The following is a 12029-nucleotide window of genomic DNA, read 5'->3' on the forward strand; positions in this document are numbered from 1 at the left end:
TGTCCGATCGCACGGGCCGCGAAAGCGCGCCCCGTCTCGAGGACGGCGGTAAATCTCTCGGCCGCGCCGAACTGAACGGCGACGATGACGTCGGCGAGAGGACTATTTCTTCCCTCGGACACCATGCGGTGTCAGGATTCGGGGCTCAATCCCACCGCTCGTGACCCGTTGTCAAAATTGCAGTCCGGAATGAATTCGAAGGTAGCTGACCCATGCCGTCGTCCAACTTATCCACGCTGAGGACGTTAAGGGAAGGACTACTTCTCATCGAGAACGAGGAATATGGGTTTATTTACAGTATTTACATGCAGTTCATCAGTCTAACACGACTGCTTGAGAGAGTGTTTGAGAGAGGATCGACTTAGCTTCGGAGGCCGGCGAGGATGAGCCACGTAGTCAGGCTGGCACATGGGTGCGCGTGCGTGCACGCACACACAACACATGCACATGCAAGCACACGCACGCAAGCAGAGAGAGAATTGCATGCGCTGCGCACCTTTGGTATATCTCGTGCATATTACGCTACTACCATCTTGCAGGATGCAATTTGCATTTCGTGTGGGCCCCACTGCTTGTTGTTCAGATGCACGGAAGTAGCATGCAGACAACTTAGAGCTCCTTCCAATTAGGATGCAGTTCGTTAAACAACGGTGAGCTGCCCGGAGACGGGTTTTGCTTCGCCTTCTTTCTATATATAGTGCAACAAGGAATGAACCAGCATGCAAGAGGCAATGGACCTCTATAGGCACTGCATCATACTTCGGCGTACCATAGATATTGCTGTCAAAACAGCAACCCTTGCAATTTTGAAAACGAGAACACACCATTTCAGCGCGCCACTGAAATCTAGGACGTGCTAGATTATAGGGTTGGAACTGCAGCCAAATACCTCATTTGTTTTGCTTATGATGCATCGATTTCAAAACAATACCTAAATATTTAATGAAATAAAACTGCAATCCTGGCCAAGGAGAATGGCTGGGGCGTTTATTTATAAGATGCATGCGTGTGACACCATGAAATCGCTGTATAGCAGAATCATTGGCGTTTTTCAACTTCACTGCCAGGCAGAACGAATTTCTTTCACAAAACAGCACCGGAAACGTTAAATGATGCTTTCAATTGCACGTATTGCACAGTTACATAGTTAATTTACGCTGCGTCTAGCGTTTGTTATAATAAGTTAGAAAGAAACAGTACATAATTAGGCGCCTGTAGCTTTTAAGTCGTCAAACCGTGTATTGGTTAAAAACCGCCCCTCTTCCGCAATATCCCCGTATATAGTGCAGTATTACATGAGCAGCGACCTTTTACAAGCGGTGGATGATTTCTTTGATGTAATTCTTGAAGCGATCGGGATTGTTTACGATGGTCACACGACCACTCGACGCGGTACGCGTATGTCATATGTAAACAAAAGATCGAGAGGGCAATTTTTTTTTTCGAAAATAAGAAAATAGTTGGGAGAACCATCCGGTTGGGAAATGCTCACCTCACTCGTTACTGGCAAGAACTCGTTAGAGTACGAGTAACTAGCTCCTACCGCGTCGAAGCCACTCGAGGGTGGCGAGAGTCGCTGCAAATAACAAACAGATCGCTATAACGGTCGAATCGCATCGAGTGATGGCGAAGCGTTCTTCGGCACTGCAGGTCTTCAGCGGTCTATCACTTGCACCTGCATGAGAATGGTTTGCTCTGCCAGTGTGCGTCGAGGTAGGTGTCAACGCGAAGTGAGCAGTGTATAGAGTTAGGGAGGGAGGGAGGGAGGTACAGATAGGGAGGTACTTAAAAACATGTATCCAAAGGCAAGGAGGCTATGGCCTGAAGTATAGTTCTCGTTGGCTGCCCCGCACAGTTACTGTAGGGAAGGGGCAAGGAGGCCGAAAGAGACAGAATTAAGCCGCGTTTACGTAAATGTGGCAATCGTGCATCACATTTCTTCGCGCATCCCGCTAACACCACACGCAATAGGGCTCACACGTGGCGCATGTACCCCTTCATACGAAAAAAAAAAAAAAATAAGGGAGCCATGTCGGAAACTGGTTCGGGCGAGTTGCGTTTCGCGTGTGACTGGGGGAGAGAACACGCCTGCTTGCGCCGTCTCACTTTTCCTCGCTCCGTCGATGCGACACGTCGACGCATACATGTGCCGCGTGATGTGACTGTCTATACCCTCTTTCCGGCGCACCAATGCGATTCGCCTTCCAATACGCATCACCGCTGTTTACATGAACGCGATGCACTATAATTGCGATGCGATGTGCGCCTCACTGTGGCAATCATGTAAACGTGGCTACAGAGAGAGTGCGGCGGAAGCCGATTTTCTCTCTTTTTTTTTTTTTTCAACGAGGAAGCGTGGTGTTGACGTGTCGTTATTTTTATGCGAGGTGGCGTTCAATATACGAGGGCGAATTAGAAATTCTTTGCCGCAATTTTTTATTAGCCAAAATAGGCTGCACACACGTATTTACAGATATAGGTGCTATTCTACGTACCTTACACTATTTTTCCACATAGACTCCACACCTGTCCAGACATTGGTCCCATCGCAGCATTAAATTTGAGATGCCCCTGTGGTCAGTCAGTGACGCACGCGGCCTCCTCGAAGGCTCATTGTGATGCAAGGCTTTTGCAAGGTTTTGTTTTCTTATTTACCAAATTTTCTAGGTTATGCAAGGTAATACGAATTTTAAATCAATATTTCGTTCTACAAAAGGCCAATAAATACTATATGGCATATTACTCCCAAGTCGCCTCAATGCATACATATGATAATACATGAGCAGCGATGCTCTCGTTCAATAAATAATGAATTTGTTAAAATTTAGCTTAAATGGGCGAGAAAAAAAAAAACTTGCGCGGCAAGTGCGTGGTGGAACACGTTAAATCACTTTGCAGCCACATATTTCTCGCTTGCTTGCCCGCATGGTGACCAACAGAACATTCCCTATAAAAAATTACCCGACATTCGTATGTGTGTGTTTTCTTTCTTTATTATTATTCACGCCGCCTTTCGTGTTGACATGAGGGCGCTGGCAAAGAGCCACAGGTCAAATTTTCTTATGAAGTCGGACTTATTCAGTGCGTTCATTTAGAGGGCCCGAAAAATCAGCGTCAGCATATCAGACCAGCACGAAGGAGGCACGTACACAGCCGTCCACACCTCTGTATACATAGAGCGATGAATCAACGCGTCGCGATGCAAAGAAATCGACATCTGCGCGTTGCTGGTCGGTTTGAAAGACAATGCTTGCGGCCAGCCAAAAGCAGGCAAGCAAAAGTAGGATGGCGTTTTTGCCTGTGGATGAACGCTTCTGTCGCAGTAAACGTGTTCACGAGTAAAGAAAAAATCGCGGAAGTCTGCTGTTTTTTTTTGCTATGTGTTCAGGCGCTCGAGCCCTCCATGCAGACGCAAGTGTGGATGACTGTACAGCAACTGAAACTGGAGAAAGAAAACATGAAAGAGCTTTTCCTTTCGTTTTTCTTTCGTTTTTTTTTCTTGAGGACGTCGTGCCAGGCTGATCTGATGAATCAGAAATCTGACACCATGTTTGGTTCGAGGCCATGCAGCGCTTGCGCCAAGTTTCCATTGCTATAGATGGTGGACAAGGTGGGAAGATCTATAGCTATGCAAAGGAGATCTCTGTTCGTTTTAAAAAAAAAGTATTTTTTCCCCCGCTTAGCATTGGTTGCCTAGAACACTGTTGGCATGAACAGCCATGTTGATTTTCGCACAGGCGTATCTACGTTCGAGGTCCAGGAACACCTGGTGTGTCCCTGAAGGTGTGTACCACCCGCGGAGCTTCAGGAACAATTTGGCGCATTCTCTAAATTTGTATAAGAGTATGGTACGATGTTTCCGGGGAATACGATTTATGTTAGGAGTTGATGCTTGATTATCTGAACATAAGTTTAGTTCGTGAATCTTGGGGAGCTGGTCCCCTGTTGATAGGCGCATGACTATCAAGGTTGTCTGCTTCTTGAATCGCGCCGCTCATAACAAAGGGAGGATAACACTGGCGTAGGAAGTCGTTACGGACTTGTTCAGAGTTCGATGCAAAGTCTTCTCTTTTACTGCATATGTGGTCGAAACCAAAAGCTCAGGTATACGGAATTGCTGTTTTACAATGTTTTAAGTGCCTACTATGAAAATGTAAGAATTTATTTCTTATCGGGTGGTTGTCTGTAAGCTAATGTGACACGATTGTTGTTGTGCACACTTGCACTAACATCCAGAAAGGTAATTCAGAAAGCAGAATATGTATGGCAGAACCGGATGGTTTGATGGAGTGCATTGAACTGACAAATGAACGTCAATAACTCTTCTCTGCCCGGGCTTGGGATCACATTAGGAATACGTCGTCCTTTTGTAATACATTCGTTATATATATATATATATATATATATATATATATATATATATATTGCTGCTCAATAAACCCACAGATGCTACCTGAAGGCATCAATGTTGCCCGATTCAAGACCCTCGTTATGTAATGAACGACAAGGAAGGGGGTTAAGCCAGGGGTCCGATTTTTATTGACCAGTCGCCTTCACCCAATACGGTTACGTGCGCGTGGCGCCTGCGGCAGCAAGGATGTTCCACATCCGCCGCCAAGGGTTGTGAGTGCTGGCCCTGGCTAAAACTCCCAAGGTTATTTTTAGTAGTAAAATATAAATACCCAAGAAAGTAGATGGGGAAACGGCACCGCGGTAGCTCAACTGGTTAGAGCAACGCACGTGTAATGCGAAGACGTGGGATCGTTCCTCACCTGCGGCAAGTTGTTCTTTCATCCACTTTAGTCGGAAATAATTTATAATTTCGTTAATTCAATTAGTAAGTACAAGTAATTTTCCGTATGTTGTCCATGGTGTCTTTGTTGGCTGCTCATGATACGATTAGTAAAAATCGGGCCCCTCGGTTTACATATGTTCTAGTGTGTAAATATATATATATATATATATATATATATATATATATATATATATATATATATATATATATATATATATATATATATGAGAAGTGATGGGTGTAGGTGCTCATCACATCACTGACAGCAGGACAGTGTACGGGCGAGATATAAAAAGGAAAACTGCAGAATTATTAGCTATTCGGTACCTACAAAATTTCGCAGCTATAGTGATCAGATTTTGAATGCGTCGAGAATGAAGTATCCCAGGTGCAATCGAATAGTGCAATCACTTGCATGACATGCCGGAATATTATTCATGGGGGAGCATGTTTATTAGATTCCGAAGGAACGTTTACACCATATTGAACCACCTGCATTTAATTTGTCCCATATTGATACTTAGCATCCTTCCGCATTCCTTCTTTAATAATTAAAAGAGAAGAAAGGGGGTTAACCGAGGGGCCTGTTTTGATTAGTCATATCATAAGAAGCCAAAAAACACTGACACCACGGACAACATAGGGGAAATTACTTGTGCTTAACAAATGAAACTTATTCATTTATCGTTTGATTATTTCATTTATTAAGCACAAGTAATTTCCCCTGTGTTGTCCTTGATGTTAGTGTTTTTTGGCTGCTTAAGATACTTTAATCATTAGGTCATCTTTAGGCTGCCTGTGATTTGCAGTGGTACAGGGTATGTGCTGAGCCGTGCAATCATGTCAGAGCCGTTACGCTAATAGCGACTGCCGTGCTCATAATTTATGCCACGCGCACCTGATTTCATTTTTAAATATTCGTATACTTTTATTTTAGCACCTTATCCTGAGATAGTCGTTCCATATTCCACATTCTAAACGTTGCACAAGCTTGTTGTTGTTTGCAATCTTCGATTTTGGGAATATTTACTGTTTGTGTCTATATACGGAGTATACTGTTCACGAAATGCAATGCGCGTTGTCATATGTATATGCATCGTACCAGGGAACCCTTGCGAACTCCTCCTTTGTTCGGCAGACAGCCAATTTGAACCAGACCTTTACATACACACTCTTCTACGTGTATCGTGATCGTGTATCGATATTCGCGATCACAAAAGCGGCGGACGCCTCCGGACACATGCTCGATTCTCTCCGTGCGTGACGCTGCCATTGCGCGTACTTCGGCGAAAGGCATCCATGCATAGCCGTCAAAGTGCCGGAAAGACCGTGCTGTTACCAGCCGCTAAAGTGGACGTCGTTTAGGCTCACTGAGAGAGGCGACTGACAAGGGCACATCCGGAGAAAGCAAAATTTACAACTCACTATTATAACGTGAATTCAGGGCGTCGACAGGAGGGAGGATAGGTGTCATAGCAATGGCCCGATCAGCAGAAGAATGGCGTTCGCCCTCGTTCGTGCATGTGAAGAAATGACCGTTAGTGCGGAAAAAAAAAACAGATCGGTTGCACAAAAGTGAGCGAGCTTAAACCATTGCACGTTTACAGGAAGGTCTCGTATACGAACGTCGTTGCCTCGGATAAGTGTGCTGGTCCTACGCAGTGGCGATGACAATGATAATGACATTGGGGCATGAAGGACGTTGTGCTCTGGTGTCACGGTAAATAACGTATGTGCCGTCAGGACAAATCACCTACGAGACACACAGGAAGTGGAGAAGAGATTACGCACGAAAGTATAGCTCACGCTGAGCGAGAAGGCAAATGAAGACGAATAAGAAGGCGATTGTATGGGCCTCTCTTTAGTGCACGGAGGCAACCGGTGCGTTAACGAAAGACAAATGAGGGACTTGTGGGAATCGGTAATAAGACGCAACGCTGGGTTAGCGAAATTTCATTCGGAGGGATATTTAAGAGTGTTTTTTTTAAAGTCATGTCACATGTAGCAATTGCTTCGGCGTGGAGTGGCAACATTTATGTATGTGTGATGGTTTAATGAGGCGGGCTCTCCCTGCTCATTTAATTCTTCGAATTGCTTGCGAATGCTTGAAAGGCCAAAAAACAAGTTGATGTCATTCGCTCCCGTGAACAGCGTACCCAGAAAGCCCGAGGGCGCAAACGGTCGTGAAAGATACATCTACTCGCGGAGAACCGTGGGCGATTGCTAAAGCCACGCAAGATAGCACCACACTTTGGAGTTAGTAAGGACGCGGCCCGAAGCTGGGCGCTTAAGTTTTCCTCAGAACTATTTCGGTTAAACCGCAGCCTCTGAGATAACCAACAATTTTGCTTGCGCTCTGTCCGATCTCGGAGGTAATGTCATGATTAGAATTCGCAGTGGTGCGAATGACCACTCAATGTTAACAGCTGAAATGCGAGTACGGTTTGAGCGAGGATCTGCCAAAGTCCTTATTGACTTTGTGTACAGTCTCCACTATACTTCACAATGTCTCGCCCGACACATAGCTACCGACCATCAAATAAGAAATAATATCGAAGAAAATGCTGCACCGCGGTCGCGGCAGCCATCGAATTCAGGACCTTACGCGAACCCGAAATACTTTCTGCGCCATGACCTTATAAGCAAATAATGGGTTCAAGCGAGCTGCCGCTGCTTGCAAAACATGCAGCATGTATTGGAGGAATACAAAGGTGTCGACGAATCCTTTGCATCTGTGCAAAGAATACCGGATAAAAAGTTCCTAATTATAACTATAGAGAAACATAATGCGGTTTCTCGATAAACATCGATAAATATGGTGAATTCATTGCGTAACAACGGAGACGACTACGGTGATGAGAATAATTAGAACGGGTTGTCGACGTTACAAATATAGATTGCGGTATATTTCCAGCTTATCTTCTGGTATGAGAGCGAAGTTCATTTTCTTGTTTTTCTGCGTGAAAAAAAGATCATTTTCACCTCCACCATGATCATAACTACCACCACCCATCCCAGAACCCCCTGCACGGAACACCACCACCACAATCATCATCATCATCATCATCATCATCATCATCATCATCATCATCATCATCATCATCATCATCATCAAGTCGACCTGCTGCACGAACAGCGCTCCTATAGAATTACAATTTACTGTTTTCTCGTCTACAGGACGATACATTGCTTTCTTCCTTATTGATCTTCAGTATGTCATTTTTCGTCGAGCCGCTCTACCTCAGAATGCACTGGTACGTAAACAAAGTCGCAACGTCGTTTGTGGATATCAGCGGTTCAAAAAACAGCACGCTTCTATACAGTGCGTCCGCGCTCACCTTGAAATCCCTCCTGAAGCTCACGCATACGCGTTCAGTGGCTGCTGTCGCAGTGGGTAAGATCACACCGCGCCGACCCCCGCCGTGCAGATCTGAGTTCCAAGTCCACGCAAAGCACGCGTTCCAGGAATTCCACGAGCTGCTCTTCGACAAGTAATCCACAGGCACCCGCGATATTGCTTAGCTTCGATCCAGCATCGACTCGTATGCCTGCAGAGAGATGAAAAAAAAACAAAAAACAAGAACAACAAAGAATTGGTCTCACAAACACACAGGGAAGCACTGTATAGCGCACTGTAGGGTATACTTTGATACTACAATCTGTAGGCACTATGGCACCTACACATTTATGCACGCCATTTATGCGGCTTGCACTGGAAGAAAACTCAGAGTTAATATTAGAACTGTTACTAACGGCTGCCGGCAGTAGACGTTTCGGGAATATGGCAATGCGATCGAAGGGTAAGGACGAGAAAAATCACTGACGATCTAGTGGGAGCCACGTGATGCTTTGAGGCAACAACAACATCAACGACAACAACAACAACGTGAGGCGCTGTCACGGTCCGGAAAACTTGTAGTTATTATAAAATTGCCTCAAAGCAAGCCTTTCTTCGTCGCCGACATATGAGAGCACATTTTCGCTGGAGTTGAGTGCGCGTCACACATTATATGTTGGATTATTCGCTCCGGCAACGAGGTCTGAGCGAGACGGAACCAGCCGTGCCAAGCATGTTCACGCCGATGTTCGGCCGGCGTTCACGCCAAGCCTGCTGCAGCGCATGCGCAGGGGCGCGGACTAGGATTCGCATGCATCCGAACAAACGGACATGACGCGAAAAGGCACGAAGCGAAATGAAAAACGAGTAAAATAGAAAAGGAAAGTAATGTGAAAGAAAACAAAATAACTGGGAACGGTGTTTCTCTATTTTGTATTTCTTTTTTTTTTTCTACCTTCTTTTTGCGAATACAGGGAAGCGCCGCGTGGTCAGTTCTGGCGGGTTCTCGCAGAAGCTACGCAACGGCGAGGGTACCGACAAGAGGCGGGACACGGCGTTCCGGTACCGTATCCGGCCGCGACTATGAGCGATCACTTCCGCAAAAAGAAAAAAAAAACGAAAAACCGCCGCTAACGGACAGGGTGCGCACACGCACCGGCGGCAGGAGGCCACCGCGCCAACAGCCTCCCCTCAAAAAACGCCTCAACAACACCTCCTTGCTCGCGCGCGTTTTCCTTTTCGTCACCGAGCGCTCGAATCTAATTATCAACCACGCTCCGTTGGCCACAACAGAGACCCGCGAGCGCCCACACTGCGTTTCCCTCGCTCTTATTGTTTATTATTGTTATTTTGTTTCCTTTCCACCGCTGTTTTCACTTCGGAGGCTTAACGCGCGGACACTTGCCGCACATGACGTTCGAGAGCGGTCACGCGCGCGCTCGGACGCCAGCCGCCGTGTTACGCGCGCGTGCCCGTAGCCAGGCATTGTCTGGCAGGGCCCCCTGACGGACGAAACAAATCGTAGCCGGATGACTTCCCGGCGCGCTATGTAGGTGCATTTCGCACGGCTGTCGGCTCTTCCTCGACGTTGTAGCAGACGCGGACGAGTACTGCGGCGTAGACACGGCTTTCCTCTTTCTCGTAGCTTTTTTTTTTTTTTGTAAAGTGTACGTTTACTTTAAACGGCAAACCAAAAGGGGGGGGGGGGCGGCAATCACGGCCGCGGCCCTCTCTTCCGTCTGCGAAACCCGTCATCATCTCTCGCAGTCCTCACCCCCCCCCGTGCGTGCAGCTTTCCTGAGGCGCGGCAGGCGAGGTGTGAGCGATGAACAAGCCCGACCGAGTGCGCGCGCACGCACTTGGCCTGTCTGCACGGGAAGTAAATAAGACATCGCCGAAGGCAAGAGAGGCGATGATGCGCGCGAGGAATCAGCCATCCGTGCACGACGCACGACGAGTGCGCATGTATGTATGTATGTATGTGTATGTATATATATATATATATATATATATATATATATATATATATATATATATATATATATATATATATATGTACGCTTAAATCTCAGTTGGTGTGCGTCCGAATTGGAGATATTCAATGTGTGTCGACAGTCGGCAACGAGAAATGTCGAAGGCCTTGACATAACTAACCACTAATAGCCAAAAAAAGGGCTATATATATATATATATATATATATATATATATATATATATATATATATATATATATATTTGTCAATACCTATATATGTGTGTACAAGAAAGATTCCTGTTGAGGGCTGGAGATGGTCGCATGGCCCATATAATGCTACTTCAGATGACAAGGGCGATGTATGCAATGATCGATGCACGCTATGAGGCAATCCTGTCGCCAACGTGTCAAGAATAAGCCAATGGGCGTACACTTGCATATATGCTGCGCACTATATACGCACAATAAATGACGGACTACACCTATGGCGCACGAATGGTCGAAGCTGAACGTTCCGCGACGGTCCAGAAGAGTAAGCGAGTTACTAGCGATAATACATCTTTGCTACAAGATATTATACAATGTATAATATAGTTACGTTTCAAAGTCATGTATACAAGCAAGAGCAAATCTATCGGAACTGAGCAAACCCGCGAGCGATTAGACAGAAAATAATCAGGTATAGTGATCGCACCGATGAACATTACTTAGTCAGAAACGTAACAAGCCGCTGCTTCAAAATATTTGCCAAATAAAGAACGAGGATCAAGAGACAGTAACCCTGAATTATGCAATCCATGAGTGGAAAGTTTGGATATGGCTTGGAATACATATATTTTAGCCCGGTTTTTTTTACAAGCGCCGTGTAATACGCTGCTCACGGCGTTTAGCAGCCCCGAAAGCTCTTCTGCATGTTCTCTGAAGCTGCGCCTAAGCTTCGTGTTGTCCGCCCAGTCACCGTCTATGATATATCCCGAAACAGAGCTTTGCTAAGCCGCACCGGCGTCATATACATCCATTGAGAACACGGAAACAACCGAGGCAGTTGGGGTAAGCAATGGACGCGTCACCACGTGATCAAACATGGCAGGGCCGCGGAATCGCCGCGAAGAGGGTCAATAGGCCGGCGTTAGACAAACGTAAGATGCGCTGTAAGCGGCGGGATGTGCGTGCTTCTATGCCTGTCTTCTGTATACCATGGGCACATCGGACAACATGACCCGCAGTGTACCAAGATGCAGCGTTATGGGCTAAGCTGAAAGAAGCAGCACGAAAATTAAGCATTCGAAGCAACCTCAGGTGGGCGCGCCTCTCCTATATTTTACAATGGATCTCCTTAGCTTCCCTTGTCTCTGATTCTGTCCACCACTCTATAATTAACGGCATCGCGCAACTAAATGTACACAATAATACAAGAGATATATGAAGAACCGTTCATCTCAGCACACATCTCAGCACGTGCCTTTATGAGACGTTAGAATACGAGTTTTATTCACGTCTCCCTTTGCTTAAACAACGTCTATATATGATCCTACCGATGCGCAAGCTTAACACTCCGTCATTCGTCTCAGCTGCTACGGCATCACCAGCGCCAAAGGCAGAAATCTGGCCAGCGATGCGGAAGAGATGGGCCTCAACCTTATCACGTCCGCGCTCTACCCTACCAGGATGGGCAACTCGGTCTCGAGGGACACCACCCCAGACCTCACGTTCGTTCTCAACACCGAGGGGGCCACCTGGCATAATACCGGCGAAGACCTCGGCAGCGACCATTACATTGTGGAAACGTCAATAGCAATCGCCTTGAAACCACTACGAAAGTGGAGATACACGGATTGGGATGCGTTTAGACAGATAAGAAAGGAACGTACCGACAAGCCCGCTACACTAGAACAGTGGACGCAAGAACTAAAGGAGGACGC

The 12029-nt window shown here is 46.2% G+C and overlaps 1 protein-coding gene and 1 long non-coding RNA gene across 5 annotated transcripts in view; one reads left to right on the forward strand and one right to left on the reverse strand.

The window, feature by feature from the left end:
• LOC142582760 (uncharacterized) overlaps positions 1-12029 on the reverse strand; it is a 297319-nt gene that overhangs the window by 152291 nt on the left and 132999 nt on the right. For all 4 annotated transcript variants that reach the window (XM_075692783.1, XM_075692784.1, XM_075692782.1 and 1 more), the window contains one exon: positions 8134-8343. In XM_075692783.1, coding sequence (XP_075548898.1) covers positions 8168-8343 — 176 coding nt within the window. In that variant the 3' untranslated portion in view covers positions 8134-8167. The remainder of the gene's footprint in view (positions 1-8133; positions 8344-12029) is intronic.
• Positions 3490-12029, forward strand: part of LOC142582762 (uncharacterized) — a 58080-nt gene continuing 49540 nt past the window's right edge. The window contains exon 1 of the long non-coding RNA XR_012828484.1: positions 3490-3610. This is a non-coding gene — a long non-coding RNA (uncharacterized LOC142582762). The remainder of the gene's footprint in view (positions 3611-12029) is intronic.

Source organism: Dermacentor variabilis, chromosome 5, assembly GCF_050947875.1.
Source record: "Dermacentor variabilis isolate Ectoservices chromosome 5, ASM5094787v1, whole genome shotgun sequence".
Classification (NCBI taxonomy): Eukaryota; Metazoa; Arthropoda; class Arachnida; order Ixodida; family Ixodidae; genus Dermacentor; species Dermacentor variabilis.